General features: G+C 40.9%; 2 protein-coding genes across 4 annotated transcripts in view; one reads left to right on the top strand and one right to left on the bottom strand.

Moving 5' to 3' along the window:
* Window positions 1-1116, bottom strand: part of LOC140353352 (cyclin-dependent kinase-like 5) — a 70627-nt gene extending 69511 nt beyond the window's left edge. For all 3 annotated transcript variants that reach the window (XM_072437867.1, XM_072437869.1, XM_072437868.1), the window contains exon 1: window positions 1008-1116. In XM_072437867.1, coding sequence (XP_072293968.1) covers window positions 1008-1071 — 64 coding nt within the window. In that variant the 5' untranslated portion in view covers window positions 1072-1116. The remainder of the gene's footprint in view (window positions 1-1007) is intronic.
* Window positions 1117-7860: 6744 nt separating this feature from the next.
* On the top strand, window positions 7861-25925 carry LOC140353359 (sex comb on midleg-like protein 2). Its single transcript, XM_072437880.1, has 15 exons — window positions 7861-7990; window positions 9470-9567; window positions 9655-9708; window positions 9842-9912; window positions 10146-10380; window positions 11266-11354; window positions 11716-11959; window positions 12117-12394; window positions 12879-12972; window positions 13193-13396; window positions 13967-14128; window positions 14312-14440; window positions 17065-17283; window positions 17485-17636; window positions 24313-25925. Exons 2-15 carry the CDS (start codon window positions 9546-9548, stop codon window positions 24436-24438), a joined length of 2079 nt encoding a protein of 692 aa, XP_072293981.1. The 5' UTR covers window positions 7861-7990; window positions 9470-9545; the 3' UTR covers window positions 24439-25925.
* The last annotated feature ends 1029 nt before the right edge of the window (window positions 25926-26954 follow it).

The following is a 26954-nucleotide window of genomic DNA, read 5'->3' as shown; positions in this document are numbered from 1 at the left end:
CTGTTCACAATTATTGGATTACAGCTTTTTTGTTGTTGAATAGAATAATAATAGAAATCCTGATCATACATTGGAATATTTTCACAGTCCTAGAAGGAAGCAGCCCTGGACTGGAACACTTGGAGCACTTTTAGAGGCATTCTAAAAGAGCTGACTGCTTTCTATGGACAGCCGCTCAAACTAGAGACTTCCTGGACGTGTTCTGTGCCCAGTGTAAAGCCACTGAAGGCGAGAGAAGAGGTGCAGAGCTGGGACTAGTGGGTGGCCTTACCTGAGGGCACTTTCTATCAACCAAATGACTCGCGGAAAACGAGGAGGCGTGACAAGCTTTTGAGACAGGATTTAACTGCAAAATCAGTGTTTTTAGACGTAGCAGCAGCTGTTTAAGCCAATCACAGCAGCCCACCTTGTGCTGTGCTTACATTACTGCCAAACCAGGCCACCTACTTTTACTTTGGACATACAAGGCTTTTATTGACCTTTCTGCGCGGTCCAAGTGGGCACAACAATCAACCGATTACTTACTGGATACGGCGTGTGAGTCTGTTAGTTCAGGCTGAACACTAGAGATCAGCTGTAGAACAGACTAAATACTGTGTACCCCGCTCTGAAATATATTATTATTACAACAAAGCAAAACCAGACTAGATTTAAAATGGGTCTGTCACATATAAACCAGGACAAACGAATAAACTAGTGACGCATCAATCCAGCGATATCGATACTTTGGCTTAATATCTATCTGTCGATCCTCGTTATCGACCAAAACAAGGCAGAGACAGAAAATATGGCTCTGTAAAATACATTTAATCATTATGCGACATAAGTAGTCTTTTTACAACAATTTACTGACCAAAACAGAATATTGTCTGAATCAATATCTTGGAACCGATACGTAATCCAGCACTATTTTCAGTATCTGCACTGATCCAATCCCAGTATGGTTGGGTGCGCCCCGACAAACAACAGGACAAAAGCATAAAGCAGTAAGCACCTCAGACACTTACCTTCACCCACGATTCCAAGGACTTCAAATTTATTCATTACATCACCAATGTCAGGGATCTTCATGAAATCAAAGTCTGTGCAGTGGACGCTTCATGGTGAGACAGTGGACGCTTCATGGTGAGACAGTGGACGCTTCATGGTGAGACAGAGGACGCTTCATGGTGAGACAGTGGACGCTTCATGGTGAGACAGTGGACGCTTCATGGTGAGACAGAGACAGAGGACTGCAGGACGCAGTGGGGCAGCTGTCCACTCCAGAGGCCAGTGCTGGCTCTGGGCCATGTTATTCAGCTCAGACGCTCTTCAGCCGCTCCACCTGAACAACACATGAAGGATCCACATAAAAGACCTGTTCACGTGACATTAACCACAAGAAAAAACTCTATTTACTTTTTAAAGAACTTATACTTGTACACTATACAGTACTTTTACTTGAGTCATATTTTATTGAGTGTGTACTGTACTGTACTGTACTGTACTGCACTGCACTGCACTGCACTGCACTGCACTGCACTGCACTGTACTGTACTGTACTGCACTGCACTGCACTGCACTGCACTGCACTGTACTGTACTGTACTGTACTGTACTGTACTGTACTGTACTGTACTGTACTGTACTGCACTGCACTGCACTGCACTGCACTGCACTGCACTGTACTGTACTGTACTGTACTGCACTGCACTGCACTGCACTGTACTGTACTGTACTGTACTGCACTGTACTGCACTGTAGTCCACTGCACTGCACTACACAACACTGCACTGCACTGTACTGCACTGTACTGTACTGTACTGTACTGCACTGCACTGCACTGCACTGCACTGCACTGCACTGCACTGCACTGCACTGCACTGTACTGTACTGTACTGTACTGCACTGCACTGCACTGCACTGTACTGTACTGTACTGTACTGCACTGTACTGCACTGTAGTCCACTGCACTGCACTACACAACACTGCACTGCACTGTACTGCACTGTACTGTACTGTACTGCACTGTACTGTACTGTACTGTACTGTACTGTACTGCACTGTACTGCACTGTAGTCCACTGCACTGCACTACACAACACTGCACTGCACTGTACTGCACTGCACTGTACTGCACTGTACTGCACTGTACTGTACTGTACTGTACTGTACTGTACTGCACTGTACTGTGCTGTGAGTAACTCTACAAGTGACAAAAGCTTAATGTCGGCAATTTTAAATATCTGAATATTTGATATTATTTAGTTTTTTGAACTTTTTATGTCTAATTTTAGAAAATGTTGTCCTTTCAAATACATTAACTTCAAAATCATAGATTCAGTCCACACAGTTACTCCTACAGTTACTCCTACAGTTAGTCTTACAGTTACTCCTACAGTTACTCCTACAGTTAGTCTTACAGTTACTCCTACAGTTACTCCTACAGTTACTCTTACAGTTACTCTTACAGTTAAATGAAATGTGCTGATGCTGTATTGACCTCACAGTGTTAGAAGTATCTTGTTTACATAAACACATTCAAAAGTATCCTTGTATTCTCTGGTGGACGTCACTGCGAGTACTAGTGTCTCCATTTCATCTCGTCCTGCAGGGGACGGCTGCAGGACGAGCCTACACGTCTCCATTTCATCTCGTCCTGCAAGGGACGGCTGCAGGACGAGCCTACACGTCTCCATTTCATCTCGTCCTGCAGGGGACGGCTGCAGGACGAGCCTACTCGTCTCCATTTCATCTCGTCCTGCAGGGGACGGCTGCAGGACGAGCCTACTCGTCTCCATTTCATCTCGTCCTGCAGGGGACGGCTCCAGGACGAGCCTACACGTCTCCATTTCATCTCGTCCTGCAGGGGACGGCTGCAGGACGAGCAGGGGACGGCTGCAGGACGAGCCTACTCGTCTCCATTTCATCTCGTCCTGCAGGGGACGGCTGCAGGACGAGCCTACACACACAGAGCCGTCTCCTACAATGCAGTGGGCACAAGAACAACTCATCAGCATGCGAAAAGCTCAGGACCAAAATAAACCGGGCGCACACTGTAACCACCATGTAATTACTCATCCACACAGGTCCAGCCACTTAAACAGAGCCACGCCGCCACAATATCAGATATCACAATATCACAATATCAGATATCACAATATCACAATATCAGATATCACAATATCACAATATCAGATATCACAATATCAGATATCAGATATCACAATATCAGATATCACAATATCACAATATCAGATATCACAATATCAGATATCACAATATCAGATATCACAATATCACAATATCAGATATCACAATATCACAATATCACAATATCAGATATCACAATAACACAATATCACAATATCAGATATCACAATATCAGATATCACAATATCACAATATCAGATATCACAATATCAGATATCACAATATCAGATATCACAATATCACAATATCAGATATCACAATATCACAATATCACAATATCAGATATCACAATATCAGATATCACAATATCACAATATCAGATATCACAATATCAGATATCACAATATCAGATATCACAATATCACAATATCACAATATCACAATATCAGATATCACAATATCACAATATCACAATATCAGATATGATAATCCTTTATTGTCATATGTCATATATCAGAACTCATCGTGATCTGATCCTGAGACAACGCTATTTTCATCCTCTTACTGTGAGTCACCGTGTTTCTGTTTGATGCAGCTTTACAGTCAAACACATTCAAACCAAACACACTTTCCCCCACAGACTCCTCCCATCGGTGAGTGACAGGTGGATTTAACCAATCACAGAGACACGTGAAGGCTCAGAAGAAACAACTGGCTTTATTTACCTCTCAGTGGCAGATAAAGGACATTAACTGAGTATCACACTATTTTAAACCCACTAAAAGGACGACTTAGGCACAATGTGAAGAAGACACGGGATCTGGGTTGGGAAAATCACTCGCAATATATGACCAACTGTATTCTGTTTGACAAAGATAGCAAGGCTGTTAGACTCAGGTAAAACAGACAAAAACTAAGCCAGGATTAAACAGGTCTAAATATGACTAAACAGTGACTAAACAGGATGAAACCAGGAGCAGTGGAACAAGACTAAATCAGGCTGAAACAAGGTTGAAAACCAAGAATAAATCAAATATAGAACGTAAACAGAACCAAGCCAGGTTCAAATGTCTAACAAGTAAAGACTGAACCCCAAGTGATTGTGGTTCTGATCTAAACAAAAAGCAGTTCCATTAGAGCTGGTCTCGCCTCTCGTAACCCGGAGAGGTGCTTTTAGCCATCTCCTCCTCAAGGCTGCATCTACAGGACATGATCAGGAATGCACTGCTGTGGATCTTATATTTTGTCTGTGTGTGAACAGAATGACTCATGCGTGGTAATGGCCTGAGCCTGAGGAATTCACAACAGCTTTACAGACCTTTAAAAACCTCTTCATGTCATCAATGCTCTGCACAAACTACTGTGCACAGGTGGAAAGTACTTCTTTAAAACAAAACACTTTAGCTCACAAGGTCATCGCAATTGTTGATCCTTTTAGTCCTTGTGTTTATTTATTTCTTTAGTTATGCATGTGTTTTTTAATTCAAACCTTTGCAGTAGCTTTAAACTTCAAAACAGCCTGTCAATAAGTGGTAAATATCCATACATGCTTGAGTCATTTAAGTTAACATCAGAAACAAACTGTAATACATACATCACCATCGCCTTGACACATATATATTGTGTAGTGTGGATATAAAGTAAGCTACGCCAGACACATCAATCACTGTCCCGCCCATTTTCCCAACGCACAAGCAGAATAAATCACACAAGTTTACTTCTTATTCAACATGACGAGCAGATCAGATCATGTGAACAGCTTTGTCAGGGGCCAGTCAGCGACAAGAACTAGTTTTTCTAATTGATCTGAACAAAAAAACATTAATTTGCAGAGGGAAAATGACAAGATTTACCTTTCAAGTGTAAGACAAACATGTACCGCACGTGCCGCTCGCAGCTCTTCCTCCGGTACCGGGAGAACGCGTCAGTTTTGGGGCATAAATGGTGGAAGTGGGGCCCGTGTATCCACCCACCAGCAGCGGAGGAGGAGATGCTCATTGCACCAGGATCTGGCTCGTGCGTTTGACAAGCTGCAAGCGCGTCACCAGGCAACAGCCCGAGAGACGGCGGCGGGGGCCAATCAGAGCGCGCGATGCTCTTGTTTATCGGCACGCCCACTCCCTGGCAGCCAATCAGAGAGCAGAACTGGACTGTGGGCGGGAGATGTGTGTGGCGAGCTGTTGAGGTGGTGTTATTTGTACGAAGTGGGATATTATTGTTCCTGTTTCAAGCATTCACGAGGTAACAACAACAACAACAACAACAACAACAACAACAGCAACAACAATAATAATAATAATGATGATGATAATAATCGTCATAAGGCGCTGGTACAGCTGGCAGCCCGGTGTAAACGCTCTCTCTTCTTTCTCACACTTATTGTGCTTTATCTCCTATATTTTGTAAATATAGTTAGTATATTTTTTCTATTTTACTGTACGATAGGGACACGCGCTGGAATAGTTTTTTAATTCAACTGTTTTTGACTTTTTTCGGCTGGATTTGAGCGTTTTTCGTTGTGTTGTTGTGACGTGAGCTAGCTCCGAGCGAGCCCACCAGCCCCTCCCCGCGCCCTCCGGCCGCGCTAAAGTACGGCGTGTCGTCGGTAAACGTTTATATACACGTTTATATGAAAGAGGAACTTCACCAACGATCGGGACACGCACTGGAATCGCTTTAAATTAACTTGTTTTGACTTTATTCGGCTGGATTGAGTGTTTTCGTCGTGTCGTTGCGATGTGTCTTGGCTCTGAGTCCCCCGGCCCCGCCCCCCGGCTCCGGCCCCGCCCCCCGGCTCCGGCCCCGCCCCCCGGCTCCGGCTCCGCCCCCCGGCTCCGGCCCCGCCCCCCGGCCGGCGCCGTACCGCGTTTCCACAAAGGAGGAACTCATGAAACTGCGGAGAACAGTCGTCTTACCCGGAGATCGTCACGTTATCCCGGCGCAATACTGACCTAACCTAATACTGATGTGCAATTCTGTCATATGTGCAATTGCTGTTGGAATTCATGTGAAATTCATGTGCAATCTATGTGCTGTCGTGACACATATTCATGTGCAATTACTGTCGTGATCACATGCAATGGTATTTATTTATTTATTTATTTGTCTATGGGAGTTTTTATTTATAGGAGATCTTCTACTGAAAGTGTTTTTCTGACTTCCTATAAGTGATCTGTTCTTCTGGATCTACCTCTGTATCTACCTGCGTTGCACCAATGAAATTTCCCCATGTGGGACAATAAAGGAATATCTTATCTTATCTTATCTTATAATAATAATAATAATACTCTTCCACAGCTGCCCTGGGGCTGATTAAAGACAATATGGCGGACCATCTGCGCCAACGGCCAACCAGGTTCTTAAAGACTAAGTTAAGGTCTAAGAAGTAAGGACTGAACCCAGCCTTATGTGGTTCTGATCTAAAGAGACAAGTCTATTGGCCACTTGTTGTTTGGCCCACACCCACTCAGTATGTAGTACTATTCACATATTATTCAAAGGCTAAAGTAGTTTACAGCCGATACTTGTACAGCCCATAGAGCCTCGTGACATTTGTTTAGTCACAGTATTTGGGTTTTTGAAGTTATGCGTTCAGCAGTAAATAGTAGTGCGAGAAAATGTCTATTATTTGCAAAGCGACTCCTGCACCTTTGCTCAAACACAACTCAACTACCAAACACTAATTAAAAAACAGGTTAGACGTCTCATTAGCACCTTTGTCTTTGCCTGGGATCAGACTGATTCTGTCGCATTCATGTTCCCACAGCTTTTGATCAAACGCCACGACCATTAAAAGCCCTGATCAATAATCCCCACAATCCCCACCACAACTTTCCCCTGGTTTAGATAAAGCCATGTGCTGCCCCCTACAGGACATATACGCGTGTTTGTGTCTGTTACAAATTATAATGTCTACTCAATAATAAAAATAATATTGATCAACTATTTTTTTTTCTATTTTTTTAAAGCTACACAACGAGGCCAACTCATTTAGTGCTATTTATTGTTCAAGTATGTCTCCCAAATGCGGCTTGTTTAGTTTTCTAAATAAATATCCTGGGGTTAATAATGAATAATTCACTAAGTTTATATGACATTTCATTAAAACAAACTTCGTTGCATGTATGAAAATTGGGTGTAAAAGCTGACAAATCTGTGACATGGTTGTTAAAGGAAAAGTGTGTGGGTGGGAAGTGTTTAGGACCATTTCTGACTCATCCTCCTTCTGACGCAAATAACATCACAAAATCAAGAGAGCGTTAAATTCGTGGCTTTGAAATAGGCCTGAATGTAAATAAGTCTGAATGTAAATAAGTCTGAATGTAAATGATGAAAAGACATTGATGAGTAACGAATGCAATCTTCAGAATAAAAATATATATTTTTTTCCCCGGAATAATATGCTATGGAATGAACTTTCATACAATTATTTCGTCAAAAGATTCAATTTCCCGATGATTTAATGTAAAGATTGTAACCATCACGCGCATTATTCCAGTGTTGTTTTTGTTTTCCGTCCTCAGCCTCAGCGAAAGATCGTCACAACTGAAGATGGCGCACCCGACCTTCTTTCCCCAAACAAAAACAACACCCGCAAAATCCAGTCGTCTGATTGGCCGAAAGGAGTAAGCTCGTCACAGATTGGCTAAACGTGGGAGCAACACGCGAGCGGATTGGTCAATGAAAACGAAGCGCGGACGCTTTCTCCCAGCGCGTCTCGTACTCTCCGCCAAACAGCATCTCTGGCATATATTACATGCGTGTAAAGCGTTTAGTACATTCGTTGAAAAAATGGCAGCTGGCGATTGCAGAAAAGTGTCGAAAGCTCCTTAGCTGATCGTAGCAGAAAGCACGCCATTCGTAAGTTTCATTTGGTTCGATTATTTAATGTTGAATCAGGGCTAAATGTCGGCTACGTTTTAGTGTTTATGATACAATAGCTAGTACCTTCAGAGGGTTAAACACTGACGCTAACATTAGCCAACGTAGTTATTAGCAGCAGTGGCTAACACGTTCTGTCAACACTACAGAGCTGGTATTATTTGGACTTATAAGTTCACGTTACGGCTACGAAATCATATGAAATATACTTTACAGTGTGAGTATTCAGCTTTTTCGTCAACGCGTTAGTAAATAATGTGTAGCTAGCTGTTATTAGCCTGTGGAGAACATTAAACCAATACTAGATGATATTCAACATGATGCTGTTTTCAATGGCTGGTATAAAATAGTATACATTTTCCCCAAGCTTTTCGATTAAAAAAATGAAGTTAGTTAAATTAAGGCTTGTACAACATAGTTGTGACATAATAAGTTTACATCCAGGGAAAGGGTGGTGGTCATGGTGTTTTTGGGTTATTCTGACTTTTCACTTTACATTTATGACTTAGAATAACAATAATGATTCTACTGCTGTTACTTTAGTCAAATCCACCTCCCCAAAATAGTGTGTAGCCTAAGTTGAGAAGTTTTATCCCAATACACCACGAGTCAGTTGAAAAACACCTAAGTTTTTCCCGGGGAGTGTCTTTTACTGGAAGACTACATCACAACTGAAGGACAAGAGGGTCGTGTCTGTCTCAGTTCTTATCACTCACTTCTCTGCTCTTGGTATTTACATCTTTATATTTGACTAGTCCGTTAGATTTTTGTGTTTGCATTGTATAAAGTCATATACTTATCACTGCTATTATTCTCACTAAATAAATAGGTTAATGATGAGAATGATGCCTAAACCGCTAAAATGTATTGTTGCTTTCTTTTCCATTGTAAAGGCAAAACATTTTAATATTAGATTGTAACCCCTGAATATTTTTAATAAAAAATATGTATGTTTTTAGATGTATTATATTTGCCTCTGTGTCATCGGTGTGAGTCATTCTCTGTGGGTCTTACACAAAGGTCAGCAAGTCAGCTGTTGTTGGCAGGACAGTCCAGACAAAACACTCTCCTTGTTCACAAAATTATGGTTGTACTGGATTTGACTTGACCTTATAGCGATAAACGCTGAAACTTTGCCAGTTCCAGAGCTAAATAAAAGTAGAATTGTGGCATTTTTGATACACTGCCATTGCTAAATCCCAACATAATCTTAATAGTGTAATTATGATGGTATTTTAGCTTGTTATGAACTGCTAATAAAAGTAACCTCATCTGCTGATGATGAAAGGACTGATGGAGTAGGTGTTTGCTACTGCTTATGGGAAAATTGATTATATTTTATGATTGTTGTTGTCTTCTATGTCTAGAGACAAGTCCTCTTCTTTTGTACACAAACAGCTTCAGCCTTTTGTCTATACATGTGCTTTGTTTCTCATGGCATCCTTTGTATTATTTTAGGATTAAACTCCTCAAGTACAAAGACCCAGTGAGTCACCGTCCTACATCAGATTGTCGTCATTGTTCGCCTGTCATCATGGGCAAGACTCCGCTCAAAGGTAACAGCATTTACAAAGGTTACCCTGAAAAAGACAGATGTAAAAGTGCTCAAACCGTCCCTATGCATGTCCCCTCTGTGCAAATAGTGGATCCAAAAGATGTCAAAAAAGAGAGACCTGGAAAAGCTCTTCCACCGACAGGTAAAAGGCTTTAATTTTCATTTTATTAAGTTAATATATTTACATTTTCACTGTGAGAACAGAAAAAACAAAACTGCCCCTTCATCCCTAGTGAAGGATTTTGTGAATACTAACACTTTTCTCCTTCCCATAGAAATCTTTAACTGGGATGAGTACCTCAAAGAAACCACGTCCCTCCCGGCCCCGGCGAGCTGCTTCCGTCAGGTACGAGCTTTCATTTGTATGGCTCTGTGACTGTTCTATAATTATTACACTAAACCTGTATAACTGAGTCATTGAATGTTGAATAGTCCTTTCTCCTTTCCTTTTTTAAACTTTTTTTCAATTTGATGATTTGGAATCTGCTTTTCATTAGTTGAAAACATTTACTTTAAGCACAATATGAAATAAACAAACCAAAATTAAGTTATAAGTTCAAATCCTTTTGTCTCCCACAGGCCAAAGTGCCTCCTTCCAACGACTTTAAGGTGGGCATGAAACTGGAGGCCCATGACCCCCGAAATGCCACGTCGGTGTGCATCGCCACGGTGATGGGGCTGACGGGGGTGCGGCTGCGACTGCGGCTCGACGGCAGCGACAACAGCAATGACTTCTGGAGACTCGTGGACTCGGCGGACATTCAGCCCATCGGCTCCTGCGAGAAGAACGGGGACATGCTGCAGCCTCCTCTGGGTAACACGCACCTGCCACACAAGCACCTGCCACACAAGCACCTGCCACACAAGCACCTGCCACACAAGCACCTGCCACACAGGCACCTGCCACACAGGCACACAGGCTCCCATTATAGTATTATCATCTTCCATCCAAACAAAATATGTAATAGTTTAGTAAAGTATGGCTTTAATCCTTCTCTTAAGTCAGTATGAAGTGTAAATGACCAGGGCATGTCAGTTTTATCACTTACCACGCTGTTTTCAATTATATATATATATATATATATATATATATATATATATATGTATTATCATGCTACTACTGTGCTATCATTAAGTTCAACTTATTCATGTTTGTATTTGGGAAAAGTAGAACTTTGCTGTGCATCCATTGACCTGCTAAACCTATTTACTTGGTAGGAACGACCTTTTCCAATATTTTCAACTCCCTGACTTTATCATTAGTCCTATTACAACAGGCATGTCCAAACTACGGCCCGGGGGCCAAATGCGGCCCTCAGACCAAGTTTTGTTAGCCCGTCTTCCTGCTAAGTTGATCCAAACACAAAAAAGTAGTATTTTTTACTATAAAATTTGAAAAATACAATATTAATGTTCCAAGTCTGATTAAAGGTGCGGAGGCTCATCAAAACTATGTCAAATACAAAATCTTGAATGATTAACTCTGTCATTCGACAAATACCACATGGTCGGGTTGTTTGTGGCCCTCTGCTGTGTATAAGTTAAGTTTACCAAGAAGTTTCAAAATTCGGCCCTCGGTGAGAAAAGTTTGGACCCCTGTAATGTCGAGACCATTTCAGTGTCTCAGATCCACTGCATTTCCCAGGCATAATTGAGGGCAATACAAGGATAATATTTGATCCATTCTTTGCCTCTGCAGGATTCCGGATGAATGCTTCTTCTTGGCCAATGTTTCTCCTGAAGACTTTAAATGGAGCAGAGATGGCGCCGATAGCAGCCTTCAAAAAGGTGACGAGGAGGGATGATCCAGACTGATATGATCAAATCATAGGATTGGCATTTGGGCAACAAGTGAATTATAACACATTTAAATACTACATTTTTAATAGTACATTGTCAGATGTTTGTATTTGGTCTTTCAGCCAATGTCCGTTGTACACAAGACAATAAGGTTCATATAAACAGATCACCGCTTGTGAGATTGATGGGTCAATCGCTATCAACACATTGGGCTCCTTTGTAGACCAAACATATGCATTATGAAAGCTGCCATAGTTGAATTACCAGGGAATGCCTCTGTAAACCCTTAAAAACATCTCGTGTTGCTCTTCACTGATTGGGGTTTGATGTAATTGTCTTTGACCTGCAGGACCCCCCGAGGCCTCCTCAGAACAGTTTTAAACCAGGCATGAAGCTGGAGGCGGTGGACAAGAAGAACCCGTACCTGATCTGTCCCGCCACAATCGGGGAGGTGCGAGGTGACGAGGTCTTCATCATGTTCGACGGCTGGAGGGGTGCCTTCGATTACTGGTGCAAGTACGACTCCCGGGACATCTTCCCTATCGGCTGGTGCGCGCTCACAAAACACAACCTGCAGCCACCGGGCAACAGTGGTAAGCTTCTGCCCATAGGGGGCACCAAGGCTTTGACTCAAATTACTTAGCTCGAACCCCATTAATGCTTTTTTCAAACGTAGTTTGATTTGATTGAACCGTCACAGCACGAGTTGGTTAAAAATCTACAGTCAAGTCTGTCATTGCTCTGTTCCAGTTACTCTCCCCAAAAGCCTGCCCATCTTCAGCTCGTCCTCGCCCTCCAAGCCCAGCAGACGCTCCCTGCAGCTCCCTTACAGGCTGCCCACACCCTTGCCCCAGTTACCCGTGAGGAAGGGGGTCCGGGGCAGACGTCCCAAGAGTGAGACCATCGCTCTGCTCAAGGCTGTGGCCGAGGCAGCGGCGGCGAATCAGAATGAGACCGAGGAACCAGAGACCGCACAAGTACTGGAACCAAGACCTCACAAGAAACGAGGGCCCAAGCCTGGAAGCAAGGTAAGAGCTGCACGCTCTGCAGCGAGGATATGTACAGTACTATATACAACTCCATGATACTTCAACACATGATTCAATATTACAAAAACACTTCCACAATTTGGAATATTATATAATTTAGTTGCTTGCCTTTCCCCCATAAAAATGTAATGAGCAGTAATTATGTGAGGGAAGCTGGAGAGTGTGTGATACCGGTACACTTCTTTACTGTTAATTATTTACCCGTATTGGGTTAAAACACATGATCCTGCAGACCGTGCTTCCTGAGATACACATAAGGGGATGTGCTATGGAAGAATTATGTTTCAAACTTTGTATGAGCAAAGAAAATACGTTTATCAAAATTGAGTGATTAATATTGGATTATTGAAGATTGAATGGCTAATGGACAAAACAGTGGCTGAACCGAGACTGAACCGTATTTAAACAGAATAAAACCTAAATATGCCTTGATAAGCACTAAAATGCATTATGTTGTGTCCAGAAGAAGCCCAAGCTCTTCCACAGAGCTCTTGACCTGCCCAGTATCCCAGTGCCACAGGAGAGTCCTGCCAGCCTCAGCTCTGTGGTGTCCACAGGTAAACACTGAGCCCCAGTGAGAAACGCAAGTCATAACAAAACTGTTGTATACTGTGTGTATTTATTGCACTACAGACATTTGGTAAATGTCTGTAGTGCTATAGTTCTACCTCTGAATTTTAGAGCTTGAGCAGCTGCATACATTTGATGTTTGGACCTTTCTTGAGCTCTGTTCCTCGTTGATCCTGTATCGTGTCCTCTGTCCTCTGTCCTCTGCAGTGTGTGTGTATGTGAACAAACACGGGAACTGTGGGCCTCACCTGGACAGGAAGCAGATGCAGCGTCTCCCGGACCACTTTGGCCCCGGCCCCGTGAACTCTGTCCTGCAGCAGGTGGTCCAGTCCTGCATCGACTGTGCGTACCAGCCCAAAGTCCTGCTCAGCGCCCTGCACACCCACTCCGGAGGGGGAGAGGTGGTCCGAGGTGTGCACACTCAAACAGAGCAACATCCGATATGGATGTTTTTCACCGATACCTGTTCACAGTGTTTGTCTTGCGGTGGAGAAATCAAACTCTTGCTAAATTCAGACAAAAACACAGACTTCCTCCTCAAACACAAAGCTTTTCTATGTGCATGTTTTTAAAAAAACAAAATACTCTGTAAATCTGCTAAAATAGGTCAAATAGGCTTTATGTTTAGGTTTGTCCTTTTGACTTCGAACCAAACTACAATGCTGCGCTGTGATTGGTCAGGGCCACAGCGGCTCAAACAGCACGAGCCAAACAAACTTTGTCTGGCCAGGTTAATATTCTGTCCTTGAGACACACAATTGAGTCCAAAGACACGATTTGATACATATTTCATGTAACTCTTTAGTTATTATGTAATCTTAGTAAAAGTAGCACTAGGTTACTTGAGCTCACAATTTGTGTTCTGATCATTTTAGGTATTTTATCCTGGCTTCATTAGTGACAAGCTTGTAGTAGTTCTTTAAAAGTCTCATACTTGACTTGAAAGCGTTCCCTGAGTGAAAGTATTTTTGGTCCTGGCAGTGCGCACGGATGGAGGGGTCCGAGTGGTCAAACTGCCCTCTGCGTCCAGTGCGTCGTTCGTTCTGCGCTTCCTGGAGACGATGTGTCGGCACCTGCAGTGTGACAGTCTGTTCAGCAGCCAGCCCTTCAGCCACTACTCCTCCTACGACAGGACCAAGTCAGGTACGCCTCCGCGCTGAAGAAGAGACGAGGAGGCTCTGGATGTAGTGATCCAAGAATATGTCCTTTAGGCTTTCTCTGCGGGGTCTAAAACACTAAAACATGTGGTGTAGTGAGCTCTATGTTTAACGGATGGCGCCTGGAAGAGTCGAACACTCGTGCTACGTTTTCTGCTGTGTTTTTCAGTGAAAGAAGAGGCCCTGGATCTGCCCTCTTTGAGCCAAGGGACCAAAAGGAGCCTGTCTGGAGTGTCTCCCCCGTACGCTGCTCCTCTGTCGCCCAAACACCTCCGGACTGAAGCCCACCCCTCAGAAGGTACTGCACCCATACCCCAGAAACATTATATTACCGGTACCGACAATTACATTTTACTTGTAATTTATAATAGCTAGAATAGATTAATACAGTATTAAATAATATAATATTAGAGATCGACTGATTTCTTTCCCGATGCCGATACTGGCATATTAGTATCGAGAAAACCAGTGGTAACTCTGCCGATACTGAGCTGATATGTAAATATGTGGTTTGAAATGACTACTATATCTACACTTTTGACTGCTCTGCATAATAAAAGTGTAATAATAATAATAAATAAGGCCCGAAGTCACTGGGATAGGCTCCAGTCACCCGCGACCCCAAAAGGGAACAAGCGGTAGAAAATGGATGGATAGCCGCAAGCGGCCATGATCGGCCCTCGCCACGCCGCTGCCACGCCGCCGCCACGCCGCAAGAGGAGGGGGCGCTAACGCGCCCCAATTGTCCTTTTATTACGTCTACTGCTGAATCTGTGACGCTGTCACATCTTCTCCCCTTTGTTTTACCATCAAAAAGCAATTCTATTTTGAATTCTTGGCAAAATGTGCGCCTTTGCCGCACAGACACCGTGACTCTTTGAATAAAAATGTGAATAACTTTTGATGGTCCTGAAGATGAGTCTCACCAGATTTCAGGTTAATAGGGCTAACGCCCTGAGGGGGAGGAGTTTGTGAAAGTCTAAAGTGTAAACATGTTCTGGCGATTTCCCCATTGGAATAACATGGGAGGTTTTGGTCATCGCTACGGCAACGCCGTAACAATTATGACATGGGTCTCATTGACTTTTTTGATGGGGATGCTAAAATTGAGTTGTGTGTCAAATTTCATATAATTTCGCAAAACTAAACATTTAACCTTCATATAAAATCTGTAGGGGGCGCTGTGGCGCCAAATTAAATTCTTTCACTTCAAGTAGATTTAGGGCAAAGAGTTTAACAACTGATTCTAATTTGACGCAATTCAGACTTTATCTGCGCAAACGGCAGAAATGTTAAATTTGGGAGATTTCTGAAATTCTAGCTAAAGTTTGTGGCTTCGCCGCACAGAGACCGTGAGAGGGTCAATGTCATTTGAATAACTTTTGATGTCCCACTCCTCAGCACCATTTTCACCAAATTTCAGCTTTTTAGGGCCAACGCCCTGAGAGGAGTTCGTAAAAGTACGACGTTTGGAGTCATGCTTAGCCATTTTTGAAGCAATATGGCCGACATTTGGTTGGGCGGACGGCGTTGCCGTAATAATATTTTTTACTTCTCTTGTCACCATCTACCTCTGCGCCAAATTTCATGATTCTACGATCAGATTTTTTTGGGGTCATTTCCTATCTCTCAATGCATTTTTGGTACATTTGGGGGCGCTGACGCGCACATTTTTTTTATTTTAGAAAAGGGAAATAGCCAGAATGTAGAGAGGCACGATTTTTAGAGGTGTGCACATTTTTGTGACTTTTCGTCAATGTTCACTGGGTGAAAAATGGGGGGGTTGGTCCCGAGAAGAAGAAGAAGAAGAAGAAAGAATAATATTCCGATGCGAAAACAATGTTTCCCATTTTTCAAATATCATAAACTATACATTTTCGGAAAGCGCTCGCGCTTTCCTACCTCATGGTGTGGGTCCCTGGTCACTGACGGGTACTTTCGTTAATTTTGAGTGGGCTCCGCCCACTTTGTGTTTTTGGCCCTCTAAACAGTAATAATGTTCAATTTTTGCATTACATGTTTATATGCACGGAACATGCAAGAGATGGGGAACGTATTCGTGAGCTACTTAGGGCAAATGAGTGCTTTATATGGGGATGACGACCGCGAATGTAAAGTGCTCGTTTAGTGCGCACTTTTGCACGGGCTTCGCCCGTTTACAACGGTAATGTTCCATTTTCCTACTACTAATTAGTATGCACGGGGCGTGCATGAGTGAAGGAGTGCGTTAGTGAGTGTTTGGAAGTGGGCGAGCGCTTCGCGCTCAATTTCGTGCGCACTACGTGCGCACTTTCGCAGCCGTGCTTCGCACGGCCTTACGAGATTAATAGGCCTCTCGCCAGCTTGTGGCGCTCGGGCCTAATAATAATAATAATGATAATTTAAAAAAAAAAAAAACATCCACAGCAGTTTTATCATTGCCCATAAGGGGGCAGTGTAATCACATTTAGCAAATGTTTAGGTTGATATTTGATGAACTCTTTGAAGGCCTTTTATGTATTTTACAGTGAAAATAATGGCAGATTTCTGTGTTTTTGATGAAGACATTGCCAAATTATTATTATTATTATTATCTGCTACTTATCTTATCTTAATGGTGTATATATATATATACATATATATATATATATATACATATATATATATATATATATATATGTATATATATACATATATATATATATATATATATATGTATATATATATATATGTATATATATATATATGTATATATATATATATATATATGTATATATATGTATATATATATATATATATATATATATATATATATATATATATATATATATATATATATATATATATATATATATATATATATATATATATATATATATATATATATATGTATATGTGTGTGTGTGTAAGATGGCTGAAATATAATAGTTTGTTCCTCGTCAGCCGAGACGCACGAGGAGAACGTCCTGATGAAGGAGCACCGCTACATGGATTCTGCCTCTAACTCCATGACCCCTCGACCCCACAGCATCAGGAGCCCCTCAGACTACCACTCTCAGCCCAGCGCCCCCTATCGCCACCATGGCGCCATGACACCCATGAGGCGCCTCTCCTCCAACTCCACAGACCACAGCTCCACACTGCCCCACAGGAGAGTCGAAGGTACTACAACAACACCCTCCAGTAAAGGTCTCTTCTCGTTTATCTCGTTATCACTCAAAAACATACAAATGACATACATCAATAGCTAAATTAAGAACAATGATCTGTATTTTAACATCTCAATGACATGATTTGTGTGTGATACAGGTTAAAGCTTGACATGCTTCTTCATTGTATCTCACGTGTTGCATTGTTCGACAGCAGCGAGCTCTACGACTGGGCCCGATGCGTCTGAGCGGGACGTCCTGCCCAGTAAAAACCCCTCGTCCTGGACCATCGAGGAGGTCATGCAGTTTGTGAAGGACGCTGACCCCACCACTTTAGCACCACATGCCGAGCTTTTCAGGAAACATGTAAGTATCAAGTCTGTTTAGTAGAAAAAGCTTCAGTTGTAGTCATCTGGACTCAGTTTGAAAAAATAGACGTTTCGACTCTCATCCAAGAGTCATTGTCAATGTCTCTTGGATGAGAGTCGAAACGTCTATTTTTTCAAACTGAGTCCAGATGACTACAACTGAAGCTTTTTCTACTATGGAACACGCCTGGACGAATGAGGGATTACACCGACATATCAAGTCTGTTCTTACTCCAGGACTGTAGTTTGTATGGACTGTAGTTTGTAGGGACTGTAGTTTGTAGGACTGTAGTTTGTATGACTGTAGTTTGTATGGACTGTAGTTTGTACTGTAGTTTGTAGGACTGTAGTTTGTATGGACTGTAGTTTGTAGGACTGTAGTTTGTAGGACTGTAGTTTGTATGGACTGTAGTTTGTATGGACTGTAGTTTGTAGGGACTGTAGTTTGTATGGACTGTAGTTTGTATGGACTGTAGTTTGTAGGACTGTAGTTTGTAGGGACTGTAGTTTGTAGGACTGTAGTTTGTAGGGACTGTAGTTTGTATGGACTGTAGTTTGTAGGACTGTAGTTTGTAGGACTGTAGTTTGTAGGGACTGTAGTTTGTAGGACTGTAGTTTGTAGGGACTGTAGTTTGTAGGACTGTAGTTTGTAGGGACTGTAGTTTGTATGGACTGTAGTTTGTATGGACTGTAGTTTGTAGGACTGTAGTTTGTATGGACTGTAGTTTGTAGGGACTGTAGTTTGTATGGACTGTAGTTTGTAGGACTGTAGTTTGTAGGACTGTAGTTTGTAGGGACTGTAGTTTGTAGGACTGTAGTTTGTATGGACTGTAGTTTGTAGGGACTGTAGTTTGTATGGACTGTAGTTTGTATGGACTGGACTGTAGTTTGTATGGACTAGTTTGTAGGACTGTAGTTTGTAGGGACTGTAGTTTGTATGGACTGTAGTTTGTAGGACTGTAGTTTGTAGGACTGTAGTTTGTAGGGACTGTAGTTTGTATGGACTGTAGTTTGTAGGACTGTAGTTTGTAGGGACTGTAGTTTGTAGGACTTTAGTTTGTAGGACTGTAGTTTGTATGGACTGTAGTTTGTTGGGCTGTAGTTTGTTGGGCTGTAGTTTGTAGGACTGTAGTTTTTTGGGCTGTAGTTTGTTGGACTGTAGTTTGTATGGACTGTAGTTTGTTGGGCTGTAGTTTGTAGGGACTGTAGTTTGTAGGACTAGTTTGTAGGGACTGTAGTTTGTAGGACTGTAGTTTGTATGGACTGTAGTTTGTATGGACTGTAGTTTGTATGGACTGTAGTTTGTATGGACTGTAGTTTGTATGGACTGTAGTTTGTATGGACTGGACTGTAGTTTGTATGGACTGTAGTTTGTAGGACTGTAGTTTGTTGGGCTGTAGTTTGTAGGACTGTAGTTTGTTGGGCTGTAGTTTGTTGGACTGTAGTTTGTATGGACTGTAGTTTGTTGGGCTGTAGTTTGTAGGGACTGTAGTTTGTAGGACTAGTGTGTAGGACTGTAGTTTGTATGGACTGTAGTTTGTATGGACTGTAGTTTGTAGGACTGTAGTTTGTAGGACTGTAGTTTGTATGGACTGTAGTTTGTAGGACTGTAGTTTGTTGGACTGTAGTTTGTTGGACTGTAGTTTGTAGGACTAGTTTGTAGGGACTGTAGTTTGTAGGACTGTAGTTTGTAGGACTAGTTTGTATGGACTGTAGTTTGTAGGACTGTAGTTTGTTGGACTGTAGTTTGTATGGACTGTAGTTTGTATGGACTGTAGTTTGTATGGACTGTAGTTTGTAGGACTGTAGTTTGTATGGACTGTAGTTTGTTGGACTGTAGTTTGTAGGGACTGTAGTTTGTAGGACTGTAGTTTGTTGGACTGTAGTTTGTATGGACTGTAGTTTGTAGGACTGTAGTTTGTTGGACTGTAGTTTGTAGGACTGTAGTTTGTTGGACTGTAGTTTGTAGGACTAGTTTGTAGGGACTGTAGTTTGTAGGACTGTAGTTTGTAGGACTGTAGTTTGTAGGACTGTAGTTTGTAGGACTAGTTTGTATGGACTGTAGTTTGTTGGACTGTAGTTTGTATGGACTGTAGTTTGTATGGACTGTAGTTTGTAGGACTGTAGTTTGTTGGGCTGTAGTTTGTTGGGCTGTAGTTTGTAGGACTGTAGTTTGTATGGACTGTAGTTTGTTGGGCTGTAGTTTGTATGGACTGTAGTTTGTAGGACTGTAGTTTGTAGGACTGTAGTTTGTATGGACTGTAGTTTGTAGGACTGTAGTTTGTTGGACTGTAGTTTGTAGGACTGTAGTTTGTAGGACTGTAGTTTGTATGGACTGTAGTTTGTAGGACTGTAGTTTGTTGGACTGTAGTTTGTATGGACTGTAGTTTGTAGGACTGTAGTTTGTAGGACTGTAGTTTGTATGGACTGTAGTTTGTAGGACTGTAGTTTGTTGGACTGTAGTTTGTATGGACTGTAGTTTGTAGGACTAGTTTGTAGGGACTGTAGTTTGTAGGACTGTAGTTTGTAGGACTGTAGTTTGTAGGACTGTAGTTTGTATGGACTGTAGTTTGTAGGGACTGTAGTTTGTAGGACTGTAGTTTGTAGGACTGTAGTTTGTAGGGACTGTAGTTTGTATGGACTGTAGTTTGTAGGACTGTAGTTTGTAGGACTGTAGTTTGTATGGACTGTAGTTTGTAGGACTGTAGTTTGTATGGAATGTAGTTTGTAGGACTGTAGTTTGTACATTTCCTCACCAATAAAATAAGCGATAACTAAAACATTTGCAGGATTCGAACATTAGTATTTGGCATTGGCAATATTGAAAAATGAAATCTCTACATTATGTTCTGTTGAGAATCCTGATTACGATAGTCAGACATTATTATGTCAATCCAATACATGCTTTTAAATGTATTAGTTGAAGTTTATATTTCAGACAAATGTGAAATGTCTGTAAAAATGTATCATAAAAATGCAGAAATAACACTATATATAATTATTTCAAAGTTTACAACATCACTTTTATATTATTATTATTTGGTTTGTGTAGCATTTCTTACAAAAACATACCTGATATTCAAATTTTGCATATCTTCAAAATATGGCCCACCTCTAATGTTCAGCAGTGTAAGAGTTGTACCAGTTTATGTCTCTTTTTGGCTGCACATATTTGAGTAAAAGTAATAGAATGATATTTGAGTAGAAGTAATAGAAGTATATTTAAGATAAGATAAGATATTCCTTTATTGTCCCACATGGGGAAATTTCATTGGTGCAACGCAGGAAGATACAGAGGTAGATCCAGAAGAACAGATCACTTATAGGAAGTCTGAAAAACACTTTCAGTAGAAGATCTCCTATAAATAAATAAAAACTCCCATAGACAAATAAATAAATACCATTGCATGTGATCCCGACAGTAATTGCACATGAATATGTGTCAAGACAGCACATGAATTGCACATGAATTTCACAGCAATTGCACATATGACAGAATTGCACATCAGTATTAGGTTAGGTCAGTATTGCGCCGGGATAACGTGACGATCTCCGGGTAAGACGACTGTTCTCCGCAGTTTCATGAGTTCCTCCTTTGTGGAAACGCGGTACGGCGCCGGCCGGGGGGCGGGGCCGGAGCCGGGGGGCGGGGCCGGAGCCGGGGGGCGGGGCCGGGGGACTCAAAGCCAAGACACATCGCAACGACACGACGAAAACACTCAATCCAGCCAAATAAAGTCAAAACAAGTTCATTTAAAGCGATTCCAGTGCGTGTCCCGATCGTTGGTGAAGTTCCTCTTTCATATAAACGTGTATATAAACGTGTACCGACGACACGCCGTACTTTAGCGCGGCCGGAGGGCGCGGGGGGCGGAGCTAGCTCACGTCACAACAACACAACGAACGCAACGAAAAACGCTCAAATCCAGCCGAAAAAAGTCAAAAACAGTTGAATTAAAAAACTATTCCAGCGTGTGTCCCTATCGTACAGTAAAATAGAAAAAATATACTAACTATATTTACAAAATATAGGAGATAAAGCACAATAAGTGTGAGAAAGAAGAGAGAGCGTTTACACCGGGCTGCCAGCTGTACCAGCGCCTTATGACGTAATTGAGTAGAAGTAATAGAGTGGTATTGGAGTAGAAGTAATAGAGTGGTATTTGAGTAGAAGTAATAGAGTGGTATTGGAGTAGAAGTAATAGAGTGGTATTGGAGTAGAAGTAATAGAGTGGTATTGGAGTAGAAGTAATAGAGTGGTATTGGAGTAGAAGTAATAGAGTGGTATTTGAGTAGAAGTAATAGAGTGGTATTGGAGTAGAAGTAATAGAGTGGTATTGGAGTAGAAGTAATAGAGTAGTATTTGAGTAGAAGTAATAGAGTGGTATTGGAGTAGAAGTAATAGAGTAGTATTTGAGTAGAAGTAATAGAGTGGTATTGGAGTAGAAGTAATAGAGTGGTATTTGAGTAGAAGTAATAGAGTGGTATTTGAGTAGAAGTAATAGAGTGGTATTGGAGTAGAAGTAATAGAGTGGTATTGGAGTAGAAGTAATAGAGTGGTATTTGAGTAGAAGTAATAGAGTGGTATTGGAGTAGAAGTAATAGAGTGGTATTGGAGTAGAAGTAATAGAGTGGTATTGGAGTAGAAGTAATAGAGTAGTATTTGAGTAGAAGTAATAGAGTGGTATTGGAGTAGAAGTAATAGAGTGGTATTTGAGTAGAAGTAATAGAGTGGTATTTGAGTAGAAGTAATAGAGTGGTATTTGAGTAGAAGTAATAGAGTGGTATTGGAGTAGAAGTAATAGAGTGGTATTGGAGTAGAAGTAATAGAGTGGTATTGGAGTAGAAGTAATAGAGTGGTATTTGAGTAGAAGTAATAGAGTGGTATTGGAGTAGAAGTAATAGAGTGGTATTTGAGTAGAAGTAATAGAGTGGTATTTGAGTAGAAGTAATAGAGTGGTATTTGAGTAGAAGTAATAGAGTGGTATTGGAGTAGAAGTAATAGAGTGGTATTTGAGTAGAAGTAATAGAGTGGTATTTGAGTAGAAGTAATAGAGTGGTATTTGAGTAGAAGTAATAGAGTGGTATTGGAGTAGAAGTAATAGAGTGGTATTTGAGTAGAAGTAATAGAGTGGTATTGGAGTAGAAGTAATAGAGTGGTATTGGAGTAGAAGTAATAGAGTGGTATTGGAGTAGAAGTAATAGAGTAGTATTTGAGTAGAAGTAATAGAGTGGTATTGGAGTAGAAGTAATAGAGTGGTATTTGAGTAGAAGTAATAGAGTGGTATTGGAGTAGAAGTAATAGAGTGGTATTTGAGTAGAAGTAATAGAGTGGTATTTGAGTAGAAGTAATAGAGTGGTATTGGAGTAGAAGTAATAGAGTGGTATTTGAGTAGAAGTAATAGAGTGGTATTTGAGTAGAAGTAATAGAGTGGTATTTGAGTAGAAGTAATAGAGTGGTATTGGAGTAGAAGTAATAGAGTGGTATTTGAGTAGAAGTAATAGAGTGGTATTTGAGTAGAAGTAATAGAGTGGTATTGGAGTAGAAGTAATAGAGTGGTATTGGAGTAGAAGTAATAGAGTGGTATTGGAGTAGAAGTAATAGAGTGGTATTTGAGTAGAAGTAATAGAGTGGTATTGGAGTAGAAGTAATAGAGTGGTATTGGAGTAGAAGTAATAGAGTGGTATTGGAGTAGAAGTAATAGAGTGGTATTGGAGTAGAAGTAATAGAGTGGTATTGGAGTAGAAGTAATAGAGTGGTATTGGAGTAGAAGTAATAGAGTGGTATTGGAGTAGAAGTAATAGAGTAGTATTTGAGTAGAAGTAATAGAGTGGTATTGGAGTAGAAGTAATAGAGTGGTATTGGAGTAGAAGTAATAGAGTGGTATTGGAGTAGAAGTAATAGAGTGGTATTGGAGTAGAAGTAATAGAGTGGTATTGGAGTAGAAGTAATAGAGTGGTATTGGAGTAGAAGTAATAGAGTGGTATTTGAGTAGAAGTAATAGAGTGGTATTGGAGTAGAAGTAATAGAGTGGTATTTGAGTAGAAGTAATAGAGTGGTATTGGAGTAGAAGTAATAGAGTGGTATTGGAGTAGAAGTAATAGAGTGGTATTGGAGTAGAAGTAATAGAGTGGTATTGGAGTAGAAGTAATAGAGTGGTATTGGAGTAGAAGTAATAGAGTGGTATTGGAGTAGAAGTAATAGAGTGGTATTGGAGTAGAAGTAATAGAGTGGTATTTGAGTAGAAGTAATAGAGTGGTATCTGAGTAGAAGTAATAGAGTGGTATCTGAGTAGAAGTAATAGAGTGGTATTTGAGTAGAAGTAATAGAGTGGTATCTGAGTAGAAGTAATAGAGTGGTATTGGAGTAGAAGTAATAGAGTGGTATCTGAGTAGAAGTAATAGAGTGGTATTGGAGTAGAAGTAATAGAGTGGTATTTGAGTAGAAGTAATAGAGTGGTATTGGAGTAGAAGTAATAGAGTGGTATCTGAGTAGAAGTAATAGAGTGGTATTTGAGTAGAAGTAATAGAGTGGTATCTGAGTAGAAGTAATAGAGTGGTATTGGAGTAGAAGTAATAGAGTGGTATCTGAGTAGAAGTAATAGAGTGGTATTGGAGTAGAAGTAATAGAGTGGTATCTGAGTAGAAGTAATAGAGTGGTATTTGTTCCTCAGGAGATCGACGGCAGAGCTCTGATGCTGTTGAGGAGCGACATGATCATGAAGTACATGGGTCTGAAGCTGGGGCCGGCTCTTAAACTGTGTCATCACATCGAGAGGCTCAAACAGGGCAAACTGTGACGGGACGTCCCGTCCACCTCTGAGCAATAACCCCTGCTCCCGGCTCCAGCGCTGGGACAGTGACTCCAGCCTACACAAGGGGGCGCTATGTGTTACTCTAGACTCCTGCGCGAGCTTCTCAATCCATGTTACACTTCCAGAGCGGACTCGTGACCGCGCCCTCTGTCACTGGATGAAGACACAGCGTGAACTCGATCCCAAAGGAAACTGAGCGTGGTGTTCACCTCGTGCACACGTGGACACCGTTTTTACACAGATGAAACTTTCTGATCCTACTTTCGGATCCCCAAAGATGGAGAATGTTTCTTCTTATATGAGGCGTATTGAATTTCCAGTCGATAAGCAAAGGTTATGTACTGAGAACGTGTTATTGTTCAAGCTCCTGGAGAGGATTTTAAGCTATTTCCACTTTCTGTTCATTCATCTGCTCAAGTATTGGTACATTTGCTTACCTGACGAGTGACTGTTTATTATTGTTCTGTTTTCTTCATACACTAAGCAAGAAGCGTAATACACCAATCAGGCACGACAATATGGCCATTATTATGTAGAGAATGAGGTAAATGATGTGTTAGAAAGTCTGAAAAGTGACGTGAGCAAGTTTGAACGTTGATTTCTTGAGGTTTTCTGCAATAGTTACTGTTAATTAAAGTAAATCAATGAAAGAATGAAGAAGTGAATTACGAGGTTTGAGAGCGACTGAAGCTCAAGTTTTGAAAGTAAAATAGAAAGTTAAGAATATGGCGCTAATGCTACACATAAAATGGTAACGTTATGTTTGATTGGTGTATTTATACTTTCAAAAGTATTGATACAAATGTTTACCTGAAGAATTGATGACTGTCAAACTAAACTAGACACAATTCTAGTCTTAGTATTAGCTCTAAGTTGCCTCCTTTTTGTCTTCATGCAGTTTTTATCACATCGTCAAAAACAAGCTAAGAAGGATCATTTCAATGGGAAGTTAACTCTGTGACAAGGGCTTTTATCCTTGGTTTGATGTAACGTTTCCTGTATTTGTCATAATCATTTGTTAGCTTTTGACCGTTGCAATCACTGTTAGCACAGATGTGTACAGTTTTATGGGTTTAACCATGAATTTCAGCAACCGAATGTACATTTTGTAGTTAATATTTTAAGTAAATAATATACTTATGTTAGTTATGTGATGGGGAGGTGTTTAAAAAGTGGGTTGATTTGTGCATCAAACTTAATGCAACGCTTTTAGTTCATAGACCTTGCCATGCTTTACCCATGACATTTCTCAGGATTACGTGATCTTTGTAGTACTTTTGTAGCATACTCTTTGTACTTACACACATACTCTTCCTGTTAATTCAAATCCCTTAAGTACTTGTGCCATATACTATTTATGAGGAACATCTGATAGTTGGATTCCTGCATCCTCTTAAAATACTTGAAATGACTGTATGTCTTGCAAAGTCACTTGTCCATCATGTCACAGCGATAAACATGGTAATTATGATATGTCTGGTTTTTGTGCAGGGGGCATGCATGTTTTGGAATAAAATTTTAGATTCTCTGTTTTTTAATCTACTCCAGAGTCTCTCAAAGTGTTCACTGAAAGCACCGCTGCAGAAATCACTATTCACACTATTATTAAAGAACTGGGACTGAACCAGGTCAATTCATATTTCTGAATTTATTCCCTTTTGTCAACCACCTGATAAAAAGAACTATCAAGCTCTGAATGTAAAACAAAAGATAATTTGTGTGATGTTGGCTTCAGCTCCGAAAAGGCATCGCCACGAACCACAAATGCACAATCCACTGTGTCGAATCCAACCAGCTCAAAAAGAACAATCTGATTCTCCTCTTTCATAACTTACCACTTACAGTATAGAGTACATCAAACTACAGAGTCTCAGCTTCACAAAGTGAAAGCTGAGAGCTCATTTTACTCAGGAGTTTTAGGGAAATCAGCTGGAAGTACAAAATATGTCAGGCTTAATGTTGGAGACAGTTTTGACGAGTGTAAATACCAAGTAATGCACAAAAATGTAAATTGTCCATGTTTTAAGGCTTGACTCATGCTCAGATAATTGAGTCCTTTCTCGTGCCCAGCGGAGGATTTGGACAGTAACTTGGCTGTTGATCTGAAACAGGAAGGAACTTCTCAGTCCTGGAACTCTCAGTGTCACTGAAAAATGAGTAAACAATTGAAAAGAAAAAAAAGACTAAATCCCTGTGTTTAAAGAAGCTGTCCAGCATTTAAGAGCTCTATGATGAGCATTAGTTACATATGTTGTGTACTTTATTACATTACCAACAACAAGTCAAGTTTTGTCATTGCATGATTTCTTAAATCTTACCTATTTCCTTCACTTCTATAAGAGCAGTAAATATGCAACTACATGATTTACTTTGACTGTTTTTAAGTTAACTGAATATTATTCTGTAGCTTTTGTCCAAGGTTAAATTGGGAGTAAATAACAATGTTATGTCCAATGAGACATGATTAAACTTAATTAAATATTGGATCATATTACAATATT

Source organism: Eucyclogobius newberryi, unplaced genomic scaffold (assembly GCF_026437365.1).
Source record: "Eucyclogobius newberryi isolate DKJ021-1_F unplaced genomic scaffold, fEucNew1.0.hap1 SCAF_9, whole genome shotgun sequence".
Taxonomy (NCBI): Eukaryota; Metazoa; Chordata; class Actinopteri; order Gobiiformes; family Gobiidae; genus Eucyclogobius; species Eucyclogobius newberryi.
Note: the sequence above shows the minus strand (reverse complement) of the source record. Positions and strands in the feature narration are given on the sequence as shown.

What these genes read in the sequence shown, in the direction of transcription:
- LOC140353359 (XM_072437880.1), top strand. Translation starts at nt 9,546, where the DNA reads ATGGGCAAGACTCCGCTCAAAG. An exon ending in GGGCAAGACTCCGCTCAAAG is followed by an intron (nt 9,568 to 9,654) that starts GTAACAGCATTT and finishes CTGTGCAAATAG; the next exon opens with TGGATCCAAAAGATGTCAAA. An exon ending in CGATAGCAGCCTTCAAAAAG is followed by an intron (nt 11,355 to 11,715) that starts GTGACGAGGAGG and finishes TTTGACCTGCAG; the next exon opens with GACCCCCCGAGGCCTCCTCA.